Raw genomic sequence first — 19,992 nt, forward strand, 5'->3', positions numbered from 1 at the left:
TGGAAATCTCGAGAGTCTGCGTCCATGAATTTTCTTGACAAAATGCTTTAATTGATTCAGAGTCTTAGTTATTACTACTCTTGCGTATTCTTTGGGGTGCGTCGGGCTGGTCTCATATGTTGGTTTTCACGGAGTGATAATTCATATCTAGATTTGGCGGTGGTATGAAATGCCTGAATAATATGCATAAGACTGAAGTGTTTTCCAGGTTTTTAGGAACGTAAGGACTGCATTGGCTCCTATTAATATATTCTAGTTTATAATTAGGTAGTTCAGGATATTAATTGAAGAAAAACCTTCCTTCAAGGCGAGGGGGTTTATCTGAGCACCGCTTCCTCGCCTGTAAAGTCCCATACTGGTATCCCGAGGCTGAAGATATAACTTACTTACAACTGGGTTGGTGATTAAAACGCCGAAGTCACATATATATTGATCATATAGATGAATTAAATCTAAGCGAACTTCAAAGGCTGCTATATAAGGAAACCTTGAATATTACATCTTAGCTTTATGCTATATTAGTCTAGTTTATGCTATATATAGATCCATACATATATACTTACGCCTTAAAGACTCAATGCTCGCACAAGCTATAACAAAGCCCCTGCACCATCGTCGAACTATTCCCAAACGAAGCTCTCTCCTTCATTAGCTCCCTTCTATACCCTTCCGCTTCTCTTCTCTCTACAACCTCTGGTATCATCCCAACTACCATTCTAAAGACTTCCTCTGGCAATTTCCCCATCGGCCCGTTCCGCAACATATCTTCAATTTCCACTCTAAACTCCGGTTGTTGCGGAGCTACCATTCTGGTAGTTGGAATATCATCATTAGCTGGATCACAGAGGAAGAACACTAGTATTTTTCTATAACCTGGTTTTGCTGGGTCGAGGAGCTTGAAGGGTTGGACTTGGTGTTGGTAGATGTTTGGGAAGGCTATTGCACGGTTTTTCTAGATCGTCATAGACCTCGGACTTAGATTGGCTCGATGATATATTATATGGGAGAATATGGGCCCTTACCTTCGTTTCGGTTTGTCCAATCTCCTGAACTGCCCATGACTGAGATTTAGAGCTCATATTAAACACTATCGGCCAGTCCGAGTTCTGTTCTAATATATGTGAACTCTCCCAATTCGGTACGTTTCCCACTGTCCGACGGAAAGCTAGTCTGCTTTCTGTGACATTTTCTTGATCGTAGTAATATATTCCTGTAGATATTATTCTTTCATTCTACATATCGGGGTCATCAGCGTTTGCATGTTTGTATCTCTATAAAATACTAAATAAGAGGGCTGTAATTACCAGCATCGCCTCTACATGCCAACTCCCACCTTTGTATGTTGCGTTATCTGGCGTTAATATAATATTGGCCAATTTGACGATCACTTTCAAGGTTTTCCCTTCCAGCATTGCATCTTCAGTAATCTCTGGGGGCTCCCAACTCGAAGGTAAGTATTGTCCCATATTACCCCTTACCTCATATATCCCCGGGTCTCCTCTTTGATCAAGATCTGCATCGTCACTATCATCGCATCCTTCGAACTCCGGGTCTCCTTCATCATCGGCGTCAAATCTTTTCGAAGCGTGTGGTAATTTCTCTAGAAAGTCGACATCCAAATATTCATCGTTGATAAACTGACCCAACAATTTATCCCATTTTAACTTATGATTTTCGTTGCTTAGTCTTATGAGGTCTTCGCACCACCATTTACGACCCGCTATGGCGAATACCCTTCTAAAATCATGGGCACCCGCTTTGAGATTCGCGAGGACTTGATTAAATAATGGGACGAACTTTGTAAAGATTTTTTCGAGGATAGGGTAAAACAAAGACTTTTGTTCATCGGATGCGAGGTTGTTGATGTATGATTTTATGGTTGTTTTGGTGCCGTCTGGGGAAACTTCAAACTCGGAGGGTAGCCAGCAGAATTTATTGGAGAATCCGATGCTGTCTATGTTTGTGTCTTTGGGAGGTTGGATTGGCTCTCCAGTTTGGAGGGAAAGAGTGTGATTGTAGATTATGGGCCAGAGAGAAGGGTGGACAAGGTCTAGGACTTGCTTATTAGAGCCGGGGTGCCAGTCTTTTTTATCCTTTGGGACGTTTTCGAGGGTTGCTACCGCTGTATTATATATTCAGATGTTAGAATTCTCGTCTCAACTGTTATAAATAGAATCTTGCTCAAATATTGATCCATTCTTGAGGAGTTTAAGCGTATACCATCAATCAATTCCATCCTCAACCCCTCATCGACGCCCCAGTCTTCCCTCCAAACCCCGTCAACATCTGGCTCGAACCTCACCCCTTGCTCCCTCAACCCCTCAACAAAAGGTTTATAAACATTCATAAGTTCGTCATGTATATACGCCACATCATCCTTATCCCACGTCAAGACTCGATGTCTTCCACCGTCACACGGAGGAGCCTGCTTTTGCGCTTCTCTTAGCCACTTCGCAAATAATTCTCTATCCAATACCTTTTCCGTCCAGTTAGGTTTGTTTCTAACTGCATCAGAAAAGAGACGGATATATGTTTCTTTGTAAGTTATTGCGGTGGCGAAAGAGGGTTTCCCGTCCAGTGGGTGCGGGTAAGCTGATGGTGGTGGGAGTGTGAAGCGGACCTTTGAGCCGGAGAGGTTGAATTCATTGGTAGGACGAGGTGAAAGGTCTGAAAATTCATTGAAGGAGGATATAGGACTGTTTATTTCCTCTCTTTCTGCATCTTCTATGCTAATGGGGTTGGAGGGATGTATATTAGTCCCAAAAGTCGACATGTTGCAATATTGAAGCTACGACTCGCTAGCATGCTCCTGTGTTGGTAACGTTGTGTTTTTTGCTGGTCAGCTGCAGCGCTGGGTTAAATCGAATCCATGGATTGTGAATTGAATTCGAAATTGGGATATATTTATAAGACGAGGAAACTGTATCTGTTTCGTGTAGTGCGGTCAAAGTAACGAATGCGACTGTGACTTTATAGTTCCTGGCCCTTTGTGTAGGCAGCAGCCTTCTTAAAATCGATCTGTAACTCGCGAACCGAGTTTGGCTGGCTCAAGCTATGTAATGGTGTGGGTCTGGATACAATTCGGCGGGCCGAACTAGAATTTTGCGTTATTCATCGGAGCCACTAGGCCATGTTGCATGCTGCAGGCCAGAGGATCTGTCACGACTTGATCGAAAATAAGCTTGAATCGTAACTATAACCACGCGCGGTGTCAGGTGAGACAATGAATTAAGCTTAAGTAGTAGGAAAAGCAGTTTAGTCAATTAAATTAGTGTTAATATTTAATTCAGAAACATGATAATATTCTTTTCTAAGGCAATGGCAGAGGCGGATGATTTCACTCGCATGCATGCATGGCACACACTACGGTGTCCATAAAATGAAAATGGTTTTAAATTTTATTCTCGAGCAACTGGCTCCATGAATCCAAGCTATTGAAGTAAGATTATATACAATACGTACTCGTCAGAATATATTCTAAACATAAATCTCGATAGTACCGTCAGCTGAGGGCCTTATGGCTGCAACAGGACAAGGCGGTTTCAGATCTGCTTTCACCTTAAGGACATTGTATACATGTAAAGTCTTGTGATTTGTCCTGTACAATCTACCTTAAAACTTAACAGCACCAAAGTAACAAGCTTTAGTATTTCCTGACAAGTATTATGATATTATAAGAATTGAAAGTGCCTGCCCACTACGATATCCTAAAATCCGACATGAGGCATCGGAAACGTGGTATTTTACCACCGAAAATGCGTTGTCGATGACTGTCCGAGCTCCAACCAAAAACCCCTGCAAAAATTTCCAATTCGAGCTCTTCCAGCGACTCAAATGCAAATCCAATCATCGTTTTCAACTTCAAGCTTCCCCACCACCACCACCACCACCACCACCACCATCATCACCATCTTGTCTCCATCTTGTCTCCATCTTTTTTATCATCGTTACCTGTCATCATATTATCCCCATCATGGCGGACCAGCAAGATTTTAACCCTCCTTCAGTAATAAACGGCTCAGACGCTCACTCCAAAATCTCAATACCCCCACCACCCCTCCCTTCCGATCAAAACCCTTCCACAAAGCCCCCTCGAACCCGTCAAATCGCAGACGCAGCTCTCCTTTCGTCTTCTCTCCCTTCAAAGCCCTCTTCTAGACCTCCAAACTCCGATACATCCTCAAATATTACCAATAGCACCGATACACCGTCATCTTCTACTGGCCCTTCTTCAGAATCATCAACCACCCAAAAACAACCCAAACCAGACGGCCTAAAACGTTCAGACCCTTTCCAATTCGGTACCAGATACTTGGAAGAAGGAGACGACGAGTTTGCGTTTAATGCGTGGGACCATGTTGAGGTAGATGATGACTATAAAGCGTATGCCGAGGGACAGTATGATATGCAGAGGAGCAATCCAGTGAGGGAGTTTGATAAAAGTATGTCCCTTCTATATTCAACCATTCTTCAGAGGGGGGGAGGAAAAGGAAAATGAGGGAATATAGAAAGGAACTGACAAGTGTGGTTGGAATGAATAAAAGATCGGTTCAATTCCGAACCTGAGAAATGGTGGAATAACTTTTATAAGAACAACCGTGAGAATTTCTTCAAAGATAGGAAATGGCTGCAGCAGGAAGCAAGTTCATCCCTTCCGCCGCCTTTCACACCCTCCTCCAACGTTCCCACGTCCTAACATTTTTCCAACAAAATAGTTTCCAATCCTAACAACCGCGACCGCTGAAACCTCCCCTCCAATTCGTCTTCTCGAAGTCGGCTGTGGCGCAGGAAACACCCTTTTCCCGATCCTCTCCTCCAACAAAAACCCCAACTTCCACATTCATGGCGCCGACTTCTCAAAAACTTCTATCGAATTGATCCGCTCCAACGAACTTTACACTCTCCACCACCCAAAACATGTCTCGGCATCCGTTTGGGACTTAGGAAATGCCGATGGAGTTCTCCCAGAGGGTATTGAACCAGAATCATTAGATGTCGTTATCCTCATCTTCGTGTTTTCAGCATTACACCCGGATCAGTGGGCCCACGCCGTTAATAACGTAAATAAATGCCTGAAGAAGGGCGGGAAGGTTTTGTTTAGAGATTACGGAAGGGGCGATTTGGCGCAGGTGAGGTTCAAGAAGGGAAGGTTCTTGCAGGAGAATTTCTATATCAGGGGAGATGGGACAAGGGTATACTTCTTCGACCGAGACGAGTTAGGTAATATATTCGATCCGAAATACAAACCCCAAGTAGAAGAAGATACCGAAAGAGAGGACACAGGAATGAATACCGTATTACTGGGGGTAGATAGACGAATGCTAGTCAACCGTGCAAGAAAGATAAAGATGCATCGATGTTGGCTTCAGGGGTTATTCGTCAAAGGTGGTGACGAAGAAGTCGAGAAGACACTAGGAGAGCAGAAAGGTCCAGAACCGCAATGGATGAGGGTGGCGCATACCGATGTGACCGACCAAAGCCAAGAGAAGGAGGTTGAACAAATAGTTGATACGCCAGGGTTGGAGGAGCAGGTGAAGAACCTAGATCTAGGGAGTACTCCCTCTGTATGAGTTTACGTATGCGATATATAGACGCATGTTCCCGATGATTTTCTAAACAATGATACCCACTTGATCTATACACCTTTGAAACACCGTAGAGAGGATAAATAGGTGGATAGATGGATAGGTACTTAAGTACCTATCATTCAGCAAAGACCATTCCCCCATCCTTCCCAATCATCTCCCTACAATACTCCTCCAAAATTACTCCAATAGCGAGCAAAGCACTCTCATCCAGACTCCGGGCCATAACTCCATCCCAGCCTTTCGCATCAAAGAACTCAGAAGCATATCTGTGTACCGCCTTTAATAGATCCGAATCCGGTAGATCTCCCATTATCTTCTCATCTTCTAAAATAGACTTGACAGAGTCAGGGAGTACAAAGTCGGGATTCATAGGATTATGAAAGAGGATTTCATCGGCACCGGCAGGTTTGGAGTGTCTTTGGGAAAGTGAACGCTGGGTGACCGTTACAAGGGAGGATGAGGCGGTAAAGACGTTTGCTTTGGAGTGAGAGTATGGATTCCACGGGGTTTCTTCTTTTTTTGATTCTTCTTCATTTTCACCGTTGCTGTGGTCGTCGCTGTAATCGTCCTCTTCTTCTAAGTTAGATTTAGGACCGCCATTATTTGTAGAACCATTGGCAGGACCTGGCGGTTTAGGTTGGCTGGGCGCAGCTAGAGATGTCGCCCGTTCTGGTGACGATTCGGCAGATTTGGAAGCTGACGAAGATGAAGATGACGAAGACTCCGCTGAAGATTCGATATAATCCGACTCGCTGTCTTCCAGCGACAATTTTTCTGTCATTTTCGAGGGTTATAGAAGCTTTGCGGTGGAGTGCGACGGGTATAAAAGCTAAGGTAACGTTGTATGGAGCCTGTGTGAGGTTGGTTGGTTGCATGAGATTAAGGACGCGAAGAACTTAAGTCTCATTCAATTTCTTGGCAAGCCTCGACCTTCCTCCAAAACTACACAACTGCCTGCAGCGATATAAGTGTTGTATTCAGATTGAATGGAACATATTCATTTTGTTAGCAGTCTCGAAACTGGAACGGCCGAGCAAAATTTGTTAGTAGGATTGCATTAGTCTTGTTGAGTATGTTACATATTACACTATCGAAAGGTTTCGTTAATTCTGACCGTGGGCTATTCCCGACGTCAAAATATCTATTCACTTAAGTACTTACTTGTTCAAACCCAGTGGAAGTAGCGGGAAGTCGAAATCCGATCCTCCCTAGATTGTATTATTTCCTCAGGCACATCCTCAAGCTCCTCTTCCTCAAAAATAGGACGCTCTTCACGAAACTTTCGCATTTGTTCGGAGTCGTAAGATATACTTCGAGTACCATCCCGGTGAAGAATATAGACATTGGAATTTCCTGAGAAAACCGTACAATGATCGTGAACCGGATTTTTTGGCCTTTTCCGGACAAGCTCTGGATGATGCACAAGATTGTGTATCACGATCCAACTCTCTGATAGGTACATATTCACATCCTCCTGGTTGTACCTGTTATCTTCCGTATCCCTCCCATTGTTTTGGCGAAGACACCAATAGCACCGAATCCAGTCCTTCTGATACCCGTTCGACTCGCCCATGAAGTATAGATAGGTGTATAAAATATGCCACGTAAACACCCCTACGGGATGAAAAACTGTCCCTGATTTGGAACGTATTAGTTCCGTCTTTAGGACCATGGACCACGGATGGATTAACGTCTGCGGCTCGAATTTTTCAGGATTGCCAAACAGGCGGACATGGAAACTATTAGCGAGTTCTGTGGCTATTGACCGCCCCCTCGATCCTTGAGCAAGTAATCTAGATATTTTCATTGTTTCCTCGGCGATAGACAAAGGAGGTATGGTGAATTCGTTATATAAGTCCGAGGACGCCGCATCACTGGCATGAACGTTGTTGAGCTCTCTTCCAAGCAGTACTGTCCGAAATTTGTCGCTTAAAATGAAGTAGAGCAAGGAATCTGAGAATCTCTTGTAATATGTCTCGGGGGTCATTACAACTTGCAGATGCTTGTAGTTTTGCTGGTAGATGTCTTTTATGAAGTTGAGAGCGTCAATAACAAGCTGAGCATCGTACTCGCCTCGAATCCGAGACCATCTTGCCCTAAATCGGTGAGGTATACTATTTGCGGTTTCGAATTTAAGGCCATAGAAGTCTTCTATGGCTTTGGTTGCAGTAGTAATAGGTATAATCCGTTTCAATTTTGCACCAATAAAGTCCTGGGCGGAAGTTATCCCCCCTTCGCGTGAAATTTGAATACCGACTATGGCTGGTAGCGGTACAAGCGGGTGTGTAGCTTCGAAGAACTCAAGGTCTTTATATTTAATACCGTGAACGTGTTAACCAACAATCAATAGGCCAACTCGCTGCAATTGCTATAGATATCAAGGTGAAGCGCATGGACTCACCGATGTGCCATTCAGAGAAACATTGGTGGCAATATCGCCGCATAAGCCTCTCCCCGTCATCTACGATACCGAGTCTGGAGACTGGGAAATAGGCGAAATAAGAGTACTCCTCGAACTTCCGCATGCTGGCAGTCGCCAAACAGGAGCTACAGCCATGGTCAGATTTTCCCGAGATGATTCCTATGGCCTCAGCCCAGTAGTCTTTGTTTTCAGGTCGAAATCCATCAAATTTGATGCGACTCAGCCATGAGGCAGCCCTGAGCCTGATATTGATGGGATTAGAGTCATATCCACTGCGAAGCAGATTATACCAAAAAAATTGATTTTCATGACCGAGGCGTCGCTTCAGGGTCTGACAGGTAAGAGCAAGAGCTGCAACATCGCAAGGGAGGAGGAGCTTTGCAATGTGTAGATGGATTTCGGTCGGGACAGTCTGTAATGTTGCCATAGTCGAGTTTTAGACGGAGGCATAGCTCTTTACAAAAGCATACTAACATATAGATCCTGATCCTGCTGCTTACCTAGGTATTTAAGTAGTAGTTACACATGCCCGCCCGCCCCGAAAGCCATATGAATACTTAGGGAGCAGTCTCGTGGCCAGCCCGGCCCAGACGCTGTCTTTCGAGCTTGAGCTGCAGCTGCGATTCGTACAACTCATGGATCCATTTTCCGGTAAAGGGATAAATATCGATCATGACATGATATCAAATTTCAAATCACTAGCTGGTCGGTGGAATTAGATCCTCGTCTAGTCTGTATACTATTATTGGATATCGCACGATGAAGGATGTATATGCATAAGAATATATGCCGGATGAGAGTTGAGATGATGATGAAATGAATTCAAGCTGTTCATGCAGTCTTCAGCAGCAATGATAATATGGTCGACAACACATCAACACATCTCCGGGATTACGAACGTCGTTGACATCGAAGCCCTGTAGCCAGGACGCCTAGGACATCGAGATATCCGGATTGCCAAGAGTCTGACTTACATTGTGTATTTGGTACACCAGACAGACTACTACTCTTAAACATCACACAGCCTCCTCCTCTGTCAGTATATAAAAACATGTCATGAACATCTCACCTCTCCTCTTCCATCGCAGCTTAGGCCCTTATACCCCCAATGATCAATCCACAGCGGACCTCTCACGCGTTGTCACTTCATTTCTATATCGCGATGTAGATTATGACTCCTCTACGCGATTTACTTTGAGGAAGGGAATGAGAGGACACCACAAAGGTGTTAACTGTATTGGTGCAGATGAAGACAACGGACGATGGTAATTAGTTTATATCTCCGTCCTTTTTTGTTTCATTTCTTCCCATCATCATAAAGTAGATTTGTTAGAGGATTATAACCGATTCTATGGCTAATACAATTATCTATTGTCGTAATTTTGGGCAGGATGGTGACTGGAGGCGCTGATGGCAGTATCATTACCTGGGACCTCGAGCAAGAATATCACGATGATGATAATATTAGGGCTTCAACTACGGTACTGGAGTATGTTACTTCCCCACACTTACAGAAGCTACAGCTGTCTAATTGATGTGGTATAGGGAGGATAAACCAGACCATGGTGTGTCTTCTATCAGGTTCAATCCTCATAATTCGTCTCTCGTATGTCCCCTATCCCTCCAGTTACATAAACTAGGTAGCTAGGTATACAATTATAAAGTGCTTATTTACAAGTGTAGTTCTCTGCAACATCCTATTCTTCCACACTTTCCCTCTTCTCTTTAACCCCTTCAAATCCAATCTGTCTACAAACTTATCCTCTCGATTCCCACCTCTACACTCACTCAACTTCTCCAGCATCCGTCTCAACGGCATTAATAGCTGTCGCCGGTTCCTCTCCACATATCCGACTAATTGATCCTCGCACTTCATCAACCTCACAAACACTCTTTGGACATGTGACGTCAGTATTCAGTGTTTCTTGGTCACCTATTTATTCATCAATTCTTGCATCAGGTGGGAAAGATGGCAGTGTGAGAGTTTGGGATATTAGGTATGGGGCTACTTGTTTGGGGAGCTTGGATGTTAATATGCTACCGCGAGCTGCAAATAGAGCTGCGGGGAAAGCTCATGATGGGGGTGTTAATGGGTTATTATGGACTTCCGATGGTAGAAGGATCGTCAGCGCTGGGATGGATGGGAAAATAAGGGTATGGAATGCAGAAAATGGGAAAAATACAAACGTCGTCTTCCCACCCGTGATCAAGAACAAGTTTCAATCAGAGTTCCCAATGGTGATCACGGAAAGCGACGACGCCGTCGGCGGAGAAATGCTATGGACTGGGAACGAGGAAGAGTTATTGGCTTTCGATCTTGAGAATGGAAAGATGTTGAAAAGGGTCAGGATTCCAAAGACTGAAGTCAGAGATGGGTTAGGAAGAATTATGGGGCTAGTTCAAAGACAAAGAAATGGGGAGTTGTATACTTCTCATGCGTTAAGAGATGGAAAAAAGCTTCTTGGGAGAAGAGAAGGGGTAGCAAGGTGGAAGTCAAAACGGTTATGGAAAGGAGATGAAGTGGAAGTTGAACAAACGGAGAAACAAAGGAAGTTACAGGATATATTTGAGAAAGCGACGAGGGGACCGGTGACATTTTCATAACAAACGACCCGACTCTACTTTGCTATCATCATTTTCTTTTCTTTTCTTTTCTTTTCCCTTGAAAAATTGATTACGAAAGGAGCAATTTGATGAACCGCGGATTTGTTGCAGCCAAAGAGAGCCTAGTGTTTGTTTGCATGAGCTTCAGGCAATTACACTAGGATCCAATTATAATACATCTACGACCCCTCCTCGCGATTCCCACCACATAGCCTCGTCTCTCACTACAATACACTACACTGCACTAATATTTACGATGTCCCTAACCGGCCTCCCCCCGGAGCTCCAAACCCTTATTCTTCTCTTCATCCCGTTCACATCCCATTTTGCAGTCTCCAAGGTCTCCCCCTTGTGGTCTTCCATAGTCTCCTCCCACGCACTCCAAAAAGCTCGGTACGGCCCAAAATTCACAACATTGGGTCTACCAAACCTCCACCGTCTCCTCAATTTCAACGGAGATTTTAAGTTTACAATCAAGGGCGACAAGGTTATCAGCCACAAATTTCGGAATGTCATTGAGACCCAACGGAAAGAACTAGGGGAGAAGATTATCACAGAAACTAGGGAAGAATGGATGGATATAACCAACCACCCGTTTCTAAAGGAGCCTATTTTTTCGCCATTCATAACCTACCTATCAGCAGAAGAATCTGACAAACAACCATATGGGAATTTGGAGGATATGGTTCTTGATAACTTCTTTATCGAAGTAATTCCGACCCATAGTGCGGATTACCCCTCGTTTCAGAGTATGTCACCTTTTCACTGGTCGGTTGAGAACGATGCCTTCCAGGTCCGGGTACGAGATAATGCTACAATTGAAGATTTGATCCATTTTCTTGTGAGAGTTTTGAAGGTTAATGAGGGTGGCGATGGGGGATACGAGGTTATTTTGACACATCTGTGGGATGCTTGGTGGAAGAAGTGGGTAGGGGTTTTGAGGGCGAGGATTGTTCTTGCATAAACAACTTCCAATCTGATATTGAAGTTCACCATTGCGACGATTCTATCGATCTGGATACAAGAGATACGCTAGACCAAATACTACCGACTGAGGTATATATATCTTATGAATCCCAAGCAATATTATCCCCATCATCACCCCAGCCGCTTCCCACCGTCGTATCCCAAGGGGGGCTTGTATTCCACTCCCCTCCTCCGCTAGCGCAATTGGGATCACCGACTTCAATCCTTTCAATAGTCCCCGCAACCAGCCAATCCCCATAATCGTCTTCACGCTCATGACTCAACATAATCTCATAAACGTGTTTATCGTCCTCATCTAAATACCGCTCCACGAACACTTTTTTCATAGTTTGGATCACATCCTTAACTTTACAGTTCCCTAACGGCGAGAAGGAAACATTCGGGGTTGGAAACCATGGAGTAGAGCCCCATAGACGGGGATGGAATATATATATCGTGAATCCATTCTCTTCTCCAGTATTTTCAATAGCGTCGGGGGAGAATAAAGCATCGCTTAATAGTGATGACGACGATGGTATATCCACCCATTTCGCTTCTTCCTTTTCTCCATCTAGTAACTCCGAATCAATACTAGAATCAAGAAAACTCAGAGAAGCCAACTCCTCCCCCGTCATTTTGATCTTCAAACAGCCACTCGAATCGATCAGACGGTGGAGACCTGGGATTTTAACACCAGTTTTGTATTTATCAACATTATCCTTTGAAACGGATAATGGAAGATATCGAGATGAGATATGTGAAGGTGTAGAAAGGATGGAATTCCATAGCTTGCAGGTTCGGAGGGAAGCTATGATGGTTGAGAAGGGTAAGTAGGAGAGGATTGTAGAGTGGAGTTCTGGGGGGAGTGAGTTGATTGTTGTGGGTGGCATTTTTGGAATGAATCGTCGGAAGGAAGCCAAAGAACAAAATAAAAAATAAAAAGAAATAAAAGAAATACAAATAGAAGAAGACAGAGGAACGGAAAATCGGGACAACAGGGAAGCCATTGAATAGTCTCCGTGGGTATATGGGGTGATACTTTAGTGTTCTAGGCGGCTTTGGGGCTAGCTAAGCGGAGTTGTAGACGATGTAGACTTTGTCGTGCAGGGGTTGTAGTCTCATCTTCAGAGAAGAATTATAGATCATGGAATTTTTTGATTTTTTTCCTTCTCGCGGTCAGGCTTCGCAACTAAATTGTGACCGTCATGAATAAAGCCGATCTCCAGTAAAATTGGCTTAGCCAGTGGATTTCTAAATCTCGGGAGACTCGACCGCCTAGGTATACGGCCCCTTAGTAGGCTGGATATCGATGCGGACGCACCAATACAATACGATGAGGCTAACTTATTCCCCCACTCATGAACCTGACAATTAACAAAAATATCAAATAACCTTATCAAAGATCTAGACTTAACCCATACTGACTCCTAAAGCAGTTTGTAACGATATGGTATCGATCATTACATCAAAAAAACTTAGTGTGGTTCAATCATCAATTGCTTGTTGATCACAACCTTGGGTTTACATTTGACTTTAAGCCAGAAAATGCAACATGATCAAGCAACATGTTCCTCCCGAACCCCAGCCAAGATTTCCATGGGACATGCATGTGCATAGATATATCCCCAGAGTCTCCTACAAAAAAGAAAATTTATCATGACAATTGACTAGTGCTACTCCGAAGACGTCTTCTTTATCACAATAGGAAAGTCATTTGCTGATCTCGAAACGTCTTGGAACCAGGAAAAAACCATTGGTATCTGTTCCGAATTCTGCGAAACTAGACCGACTAACGTAGTCTGGTTTAGCCTACCCACTATTATTTTTTCCGCCGCGCCGCCCGCCCGCACAAGCTAGTATATAGTTAGCCGTTCGTTTCAACCCCTACATGCTTTTGAGACTGTCCAGAATTTCTTAAGCTCAACAAGCAACTGCCAATATTTGGTTACGTCGGTGGCGGTTTGGATGGACGGGTATCGACAGCAGACCGTTCTGTTTGATTATACTTTGGGACATCAGTCAGGCCTTATATGGAGTATCGATTATATCAGGACTAGTTGGCTATATTGGACTCTGCATATAGCAAAACTAGGATGGACCCTTTCCCCGCTGAATCTTTAGAGTTTCTAACAGCTTCATACCTACCGCTGCAGATTCGGAGATTTTGAATGTCCCTGAGCTTTGCATAACGGGAAGATATCAAACGCCAACCTTTTGACGAAATACTTCTTCTAGAATTTCTTACCTTTCTGACACCCCCAGTTTCTCCTCGGGTCATGGTTTACTTTAACAGTGGCATGCAACGTTAACGTTAACTTTTAAATCATTGACTCCGTCAGAACCCTCCTTCGCATTTTCTAGAGTTTGTTCCAGAGCTATAGAGAAGGAGAAAGAGAAAATTGAATCCTAGCAACAGGGTACAGGACACAAAACATGCCTGCATAACATACGTATATCAATCCATGTATCGTATGATTTTCGAAATAAAGTTGATCCAATTTTTTCTTTTTGCTGATGCAAGAACGTTAGATCTAGAAGCTGTTATTTTGAATCTAGGAATTAGATGCGAACAAGGCCGGTTCTAGATGTGCTAATCGAGGGTTTGTGGCGTTTGTGGCGTTGGCAGTATCCAGATATGCGCGTAGAAATCTTGAGCTTCGAACCGGCTGGTATAATTATATAAATAGATGAGAAAGGGCCTTTCTGTAATTTTCATTATCATATCAGAATCATCAGTTCATAGTTTAATCACCAGTCCGTACAATCCAATCCTCAGATCGGTATATCAACCATTACCCTTTTGAATCTTCCGACATCTCCATTCTCGACTATATATTTAACAAAATATCTCCCTTTTGTCCGATAAGAAAAATTATCTATTTATTTTAAAGAATGTCCAACTTACAAGGAACCCACCTCCAAAAGAAATCCACCAACCTCCTCTGCGGCGGTAACCGTGCCCACTCTCACCGTCTCCGCTACGCCAGACGCCAAGAAGAAGTCGACGACCTTCAAGACGGTAAAAACACATGGTTCACCGACCGTCCCATAAGATGGAAACTCTACGGTACCATTAAAGGCTTCGACATGTCCACAATGGAATCCATCATCGTAAAAGCTCTGAATAAATGGGCCGCCGTATCGAGCCTCACATTCGAAAAGGCGGCTGAGGGGGCTGATCGGGACGACATTGAATTAAAAATAGAAGTTTCGGGACCTGATGTTCTTGATCCTGATTTCCCAGCACAGACCGATGGATCTTGGATCGCTGCTAATGCTTCATGGGGACCTGGCATTTCAAGCCGATGGGTCCCAGTCGAAAAGAAGGTTTGGACGGGATATGTCAAGTTCAATAACACCAGTACTGGACCGAATAACTGGAATGTTAATCAGATTCATAATGTTTTTTTGCATGAGGTTGGTCATACTTTGGGATTGGGGCATACTTTGACTGAAAATGCTATTATGGCGAGGTTGATGGCTGGCGGTGGTGGAAATGTGGACTTGGACTTGAAGCCAGAGGACATTACGAGGATTCAGAAGTATTATAAGCCATCGGGAATGAGGAGAGTTAGGAGAAGGAATATGTAAATTTCTTTGATTCTCTTTTCTAGCTTTATTGTATTATATATGCACTGGATTATATTTAGAACGTCGGAGTTAGAAGGCTTAAGAGATAGCGATATCTGGGTATTATAAAAGTTGTATTATCTTCTCAAATGCATGTACACGAATAAATATTAAGTCGTCTTGAATATGAAATTTACTGTTCTAAGTAACATTAATACCCATGATATCTTCCACCTATAAGCGCCATAAGATCCGTGCCATATAGCCCATGAAATGCCTTACCTCGTTCCCAAATTGCAAACCCGGTCATAGAATGCATATGCTGAACATAAATTTATAGAACAAAATTAACTATCAACTCTCCCAAGCCGACTCCTCAGTCCGACATTTAGATTCTCTACAGGACACCATCCATACCCATGAAACCTAGTCCCATTAGCCAGCTGTATTCCCCCAGTCTTCTCTTCAAAGTCCCTAATATTGCCATGCCATTCCTCTAGCAGATTGAAGATCTTAACGAGGCCAGATTGTTCAACCGATCTAATAAGATTTCCGTACGAAAGTGTCACACAATCCCAATTCGAACAGCCTTTTGTAACATTTTCTGATATGAAGGTCTGTAAAAACGTCCGCCATACGGAGATTTGACGCGTTAATTCTGTTACTCGAGAGGACATTATTTTTTCTTTCACGTTTCTGCATATTAGCATACGCTCTCAAAAATCCATAGAAGAAAGAAATCAATCGATGTAGAAAGAAGTATACATACCCAATGTTTTCTCTGGCAAAAGTATCGTCTCCACCACCCTTCCACATCTCAAAAAGTAAGCCCCACAAACGCTTAACGAACCGGCCTCTTGGACCAGCAGCTTCTCCAACTCCTTGGTATTCCTAGGATCTCCAAAAACCTTGGCAATAAACAGCCAGTCCTCATACCCCGGTTCACATGCAACGGGGGCCCATTCGTCCAACCATACCTTCGAATAAGCGTTCAACACATGTATACAGTCGTACTTATCACACAAGACCGCGAAAGACCTGAGTTGTCCAAAGTTTATCGATGTTGTCGGAATACTCGATGTGGAGAAATGAAGGATGTTTAGAACCGATAGTAAAGTGTCCGGGTCATCCTCATATAGTGTCATAATTATATGCGGACGGTCTGAGATCGTTTCCATGGAAGTGGAGAGGGATTGGAAGGGACTGTTGGGGTCTAGATGACGTCGCCACACCGGGGAGACGACACGGAGAATTTGGGAGGAGACTAGATAGCAGTGGGAGACTGCCTGGGTGGGGAGATGGATTATTAAGTCGGATACTGGGGAGATGGGGTATGTTATCGGGGTTGACTGTGAGGTAGTACCGTGCATGCTCGTATCCGTGTCATTGCTACAGCTATTGATATCGATGCTAGTACTAGTGGGGGTGGTGATAGCAACTGGGCGGGTGAAGTTGGCATCGATTTCACTGGGAGTTTCGGAGGCCCATAACGGGAGTGGATCTTCTATTTATTTGGTTTATTTTTCTGTCAGTACGAGCATACTAGTTAGTTATCATAGAGACGGGGTGAGGAGAGAGTTCGACTCGAAACTCTAAAACTTACTACACCGGGCGCAGAGTTCTCTTCCTCTTTCTCCCTCTTTTCTTCCAACATCCTCAACTCTTTCTTCCTCGGCTTCCTGCGCATGCGCTGTCGTTACCATACCTTTATTTTATTTATATTAAAACTATATATATCCGCAAAACGAGTCGATAAGCCGGTTATCGTGGAATAGAACTGAAGTTATTATATTACCCGTGACACTAATGTAATATCATATCTAGGAAAAAAAGAAGGAAAGGAGGAAAGAGAGAGGGAGAGCATGGCGGCCACGAGGCTAGATAAAGCTAGCCCTGTTTCTCCTCGTTCGACCAGGATGAAGCGGTACTCTGAGCGGGCCAAGAGTGAAACGAGAAAACAGGGCTGCATCTCTCTTCTCTCTTGCATTGCTGTAATGTGTCATCACCTATTTTTCCATATCTTATTCGCTACTTTGAGGGATTCAGAGGGTACTACTTCGGGAAACAAACATGAGAAACGAGCCTGTTCCACTTTTCCCCTCTTCCAAAAAAACCCAAGGCGATATCTCCAATTTATTTTACGCATGTCGATTTCAAGACATCTAAGTATCTATTCGAACTCGACAAAAGTGGTCATGAATTTGGTACTCTGTACAAGGATTTGCATTCCAGAATTGGCATCAGATGGCGGGTTCTAGCGAACATTCCTACTTACAGGGGTACCCCATGCATGCTTAGCGGGTCGGGCTGAACATTCGACTTCTCGTCGCGGGTTAATTATGCACCTTTGGATTTCCGCGTCACCATTCCCGTCATCAACTTTCTCAATCCTTCAATGGACAAGTAGGTCTCTTCTCTTTTATGATTATATTTAACAAGAAACAAATCTCTGTATTCAAAAGTGAAATATTTACTTGATCTACAATTCAACTAATCACCGTCTTAAACGTTAAAACGTATAACCATGACTTTCCTCCCCACTCTAAAGTCGATCTTCTCCCGCTCTAAACCCCTTCAGACGCCGTATGGTGGTACACATACCTCGAGCATCCGCTCCTCAACCCCCACATTCCGACCTATCCGCCCTTCAAATCCCAAATCCACAGGGATTCTAAAACTTCCTCCTGAAATCCTTCTCGCAATCTTCACTTTCGCATTGACGAACAATAATGGAATCAATAAACTCCACCACCCAAGCTCAATCGGGAAAACATGTCGAAGATTCCACGAAGTCCTATTATCGTATATCTACGGAGAATGTAAAATGCTTTTTCAGTATTCAGGATGGGAGAACCAACCCGGGTGTATTTATTCTCGTGATAAACTAGAGTTGTTTAGACACTATGGGAGTTTTGTCAGGTATATAATTATCCTTCTTCTATATCTTTCCAAGTATTTAGATAAAATATGCATGCACAAGAAGATCTAATATAAATTCCAGAAAACTATCAATAATATCCGACCATGCAATTCTTCCCGACTCCACACACCTAATCGCCCGTTTCCCGTGGGCCCCTTCCCTCCCGTCTGCCCTCTTCGACCTAACACCCTCATTCACCCACCTGACATCCCTTGAATTCGACGGTAACTTTTATAATTCAATCCAAGATCTAGTCCAAAGCCTTCAATACCTTCTCACTACCTCCTTCTACCTGAAAAAGCTATCTCTAAATGTTAGCGTTCGGTATCAATGGAGCTACAATGATGTATACGAACACTTAAGTAAAGGGATAAGACTAGAACAAAGCAATAAAGACACAAAATACGCGGTTTTGGATGAATTAAAAATTAGGGTATTGGACGAAGGGGTTGATACGCCACCAGGGGAGTTGAGGAGGTATCACTTACTTGAGATATTGTGTTTGATATTAAGACCCGCTACTAGGAAGACGAGGTGTTTGGGGTTTAATATCTTCAACAAATGGGAGCCGGCTAGGTATGAGAACCATAGAGAACAGATCGAAAATGAGAGGAGTAAGTTTTTTGATTTCCCTCATTTGAAGAAATTGGAAATCTCGGGGGCGGAGGGACAGTTGGAAATGTTTGATAGGTTTGTGAAGGTGGATTGGAGTGAAGTTGAGCAAATCAAAGCTTTGGTTGATTTTACTAAGGAGTTTGATAACTTCAAGGTACATCCCCTCCCTCCATTTTCTCCATTTTATATATTTTCGTATACTTATATCTAGATAGTTCGCCCATTTCATCCGTCGTTTTGATCGCCTTCGCACTTTAACCATAACAGTCATCCAAGAACTCCTAACATACCTCCCAAAGTTAATTCCTCCACTACAACGTCGACCGTGGTTTCATATATCTCCGTGGGGATACTTTCGAGATTCGATCATACTTCCTCGCCATCCTTCTCTAAAAGTTATAAAAATTGGGGATACGGGAGATAACAAAGTAGAGATTGAAGAAGAGCTGGGATGGGATGTTATGAGGGTTTGTAAGTTGGAGATGAGGGATAGAGGGATTAGGGGGGCAAGGGAGGTTTACGAACCGTATAGAGTGCTGAAGGAGGGGAAATGGCAGAGTTGGTTGGTGGTGTTGTATTTTGATTAAACTATTTCCAATGCATTAATGGTAGTTAGTGTTGAGATCAGTGGTAGTATCAGAATAGCGCTATAGCCCATATATGGAGCCTTAATGATGATGTTGATAGGGGTGGCAAGTTTAGACTCGAAAGGCTTTCCGGTGGATTACCGAGTCCTCAGTTGATTACAAAATTACAAAGCTCCTAGACCCCGAGGTTTGCAGAAATTTCGAAACCGAAACCAAGGGTCTTGCCCATGGATATAAGATTTGAAACTGAAACCCGACAAGGTGCACAGGATCTATATATATTCCATTATCCCATATAATATCCAAACATCAAGGCTAGGTGAGCTTGTTCAGAATTGTCTGATATCGGCCAGGCCATGCCCCTTTCATGAACCCGCAAACCGGGTTAAGATAGCATATGTTTTCATGAAACAGTCTATCGGTCTTGGGAAGATGCATACTCATCTCACCAGCCTCGTTTATTTACGAAATTGATAAGCGTCCATAACCAATCGTATATTTACCGCTTGAAGTCTAGAACGAGGAAAAGAGGACTATGCTAGTACAGTCCCAGCACTAATTAGCTTCATGTTAACAAGGTATCCTAGCCGATCGGGAATATAAGACTAGTCTTGGGTTCCACCGTCGATGCATTACCATCATCCGACCTCGCTCAGCTTACGATTTGTACTACCATATGCCCATTGAGTGGAATTGAGGCTAACTTTGAGGATATGCCTG

At 43.5% G+C, this 19,992-nt stretch overlaps 11 protein-coding genes across 11 annotated transcripts; 5 read left to right on the top strand and 6 right to left on the bottom strand.

Annotated features, from left to right (window-relative positions):
• Positions 1-574: 574 nt before the first annotated feature.
• AOL_s00076g49 (uncharacterized protein) lies at positions 575-2,773 on the bottom strand (the record flags this gene model as incomplete). Its single annotated transcript, XM_011122602.1, has 4 exons — positions 575-952; positions 1,023-1,232; positions 1,305-2,122; positions 2,221-2,773. The coding sequence occupies 4 exons, from the start codon at positions 2,771-2,773 to the stop codon at positions 575-577; spliced, it is 1,959 nt and encodes a 652-aa protein (XP_011120904.1).
• Positions 2,774-3,973: 1,200 nt separating this feature from the next.
• On the top strand, positions 3,974-5,570 carry AOL_s00076g50 (uncharacterized protein; the record flags this gene model as incomplete). Its single annotated transcript, XM_011122603.1, has 4 exons — positions 3,974-4,442; positions 4,545-4,681; positions 4,716-5,220; positions 5,311-5,570. The coding sequence occupies 4 exons, from the start codon at positions 3,974-3,976 to the stop codon at positions 5,568-5,570; spliced, it is 1,371 nt and encodes a 456-aa protein (XP_011120905.1).
• A 133-nt stretch (positions 5,571-5,703) lies between these two features.
• AOL_s00076g51 (uncharacterized protein) lies at positions 5,704-6,369 on the bottom strand (the record flags this gene model as incomplete). Its single annotated transcript, XM_011122604.1, has 1 exon — positions 5,704-6,369. One exon carries the CDS (start codon positions 6,367-6,369, stop codon positions 5,704-5,706), a length of 666 nt encoding a protein of 221 aa, XP_011120906.1.
• A 384-nt stretch (positions 6,370-6,753) lies between these two features.
• Positions 6,754-7,161, bottom strand: AOL_s00076g52 (uncharacterized protein; the record flags this gene model as incomplete). Its single annotated transcript, XM_011122605.1, has 1 exon — positions 6,754-7,161. The coding sequence occupies one exon, from the start codon at positions 7,159-7,161 to the stop codon at positions 6,754-6,756; it is 408 nt and encodes a 135-aa protein (XP_011120907.1).
• A 41-nt stretch (positions 7,162-7,202) lies between these two features.
• AOL_s00076g53 (uncharacterized protein) lies at positions 7,203-8,437 on the bottom strand (the record flags this gene model as incomplete). Its single annotated transcript, XM_011122606.1, has 3 exons — positions 7,203-7,223; positions 7,321-7,895; positions 7,990-8,437. The coding sequence occupies 3 exons, from the start codon at positions 8,435-8,437 to the stop codon at positions 7,203-7,205; spliced, it is 1,044 nt and encodes a 347-aa protein (XP_011120908.1).
• A 964-nt stretch (positions 8,438-9,401) lies between these two features.
• Positions 9,402-10,614, top strand: AOL_s00076g54 (uncharacterized protein; the record flags this gene model as incomplete). The annotated part of the gene is made up of 3 exons (XM_011122607.1): positions 9,402-9,499; positions 9,556-9,616; positions 9,694-10,614. The coding sequence occupies 3 exons, from the start codon at positions 9,402-9,404 to the stop codon at positions 10,612-10,614; spliced, it is 1,080 nt and encodes a 359-aa protein (XP_011120909.1).
• A 256-nt stretch (positions 10,615-10,870) lies between these two features.
• On the top strand, positions 10,871-11,578 carry AOL_s00076g55 (uncharacterized protein; the record flags this gene model as incomplete). The annotated part of the gene is made up of 1 exon (XM_011122608.1): positions 10,871-11,578. One exon carries the CDS (start codon positions 10,871-10,873, stop codon positions 11,576-11,578), a length of 708 nt encoding a protein of 235 aa, XP_011120910.1.
• A 103-nt stretch (positions 11,579-11,681) lies between these two features.
• AOL_s00076g56 (uncharacterized protein) lies at positions 11,682-12,470 on the bottom strand (the record flags this gene model as incomplete). The annotated part of the gene is made up of 1 exon (XM_011122609.1): positions 11,682-12,470. One exon carries the CDS (start codon positions 12,468-12,470, stop codon positions 11,682-11,684), a length of 789 nt encoding a protein of 262 aa, XP_011120911.1.
• A 2,002-nt stretch (positions 12,471-14,472) lies between these two features.
• AOL_s00076g57 (uncharacterized protein) lies at positions 14,473-15,171 on the top strand (the record flags this gene model as incomplete). Its single annotated transcript, XM_011122610.1, has 1 exon — positions 14,473-15,171. The coding sequence occupies one exon, from the start codon at positions 14,473-14,475 to the stop codon at positions 15,169-15,171; it is 699 nt and encodes a 232-aa protein (XP_011120912.1).
• A 326-nt stretch (positions 15,172-15,497) lies between these two features.
• On the bottom strand, positions 15,498-16,853 carry AOL_s00076g58 (uncharacterized protein; the record flags this gene model as incomplete). Its single annotated transcript, XM_011122611.1, has 3 exons — positions 15,498-15,835; positions 15,920-16,654; positions 16,754-16,853. The coding sequence occupies 3 exons, from the start codon at positions 16,851-16,853 to the stop codon at positions 15,498-15,500; spliced, it is 1,173 nt and encodes a 390-aa protein (XP_011120913.1).
• Positions 16,854-17,674: 821 nt separating this feature from the next.
• On the top strand, positions 17,675-19,272 carry AOL_s00076g59 (uncharacterized protein; the record flags this gene model as incomplete). Its single annotated transcript, XM_011122612.1, has 3 exons — positions 17,675-18,069; positions 18,152-18,839; positions 18,901-19,272. 3 exons carry the CDS (start codon positions 17,675-17,677, stop codon positions 19,270-19,272), a joined length of 1,455 nt encoding a protein of 484 aa, XP_011120914.1.
• Between the last annotated feature and the right edge of the window lie 720 nt (positions 19,273-19,992).

The sequence above is a fragment of the Orbilia oligospora genome (genome assembly GCF_000225545.1).
Source record: "Orbilia oligospora ATCC 24927 unplaced genomic scaffold scaffold00076, whole genome shotgun sequence".
NCBI lineage: Eukaryota > Fungi > Ascomycota > Orbiliomycetes > Orbiliales > Orbiliaceae > Orbilia > Orbilia oligospora.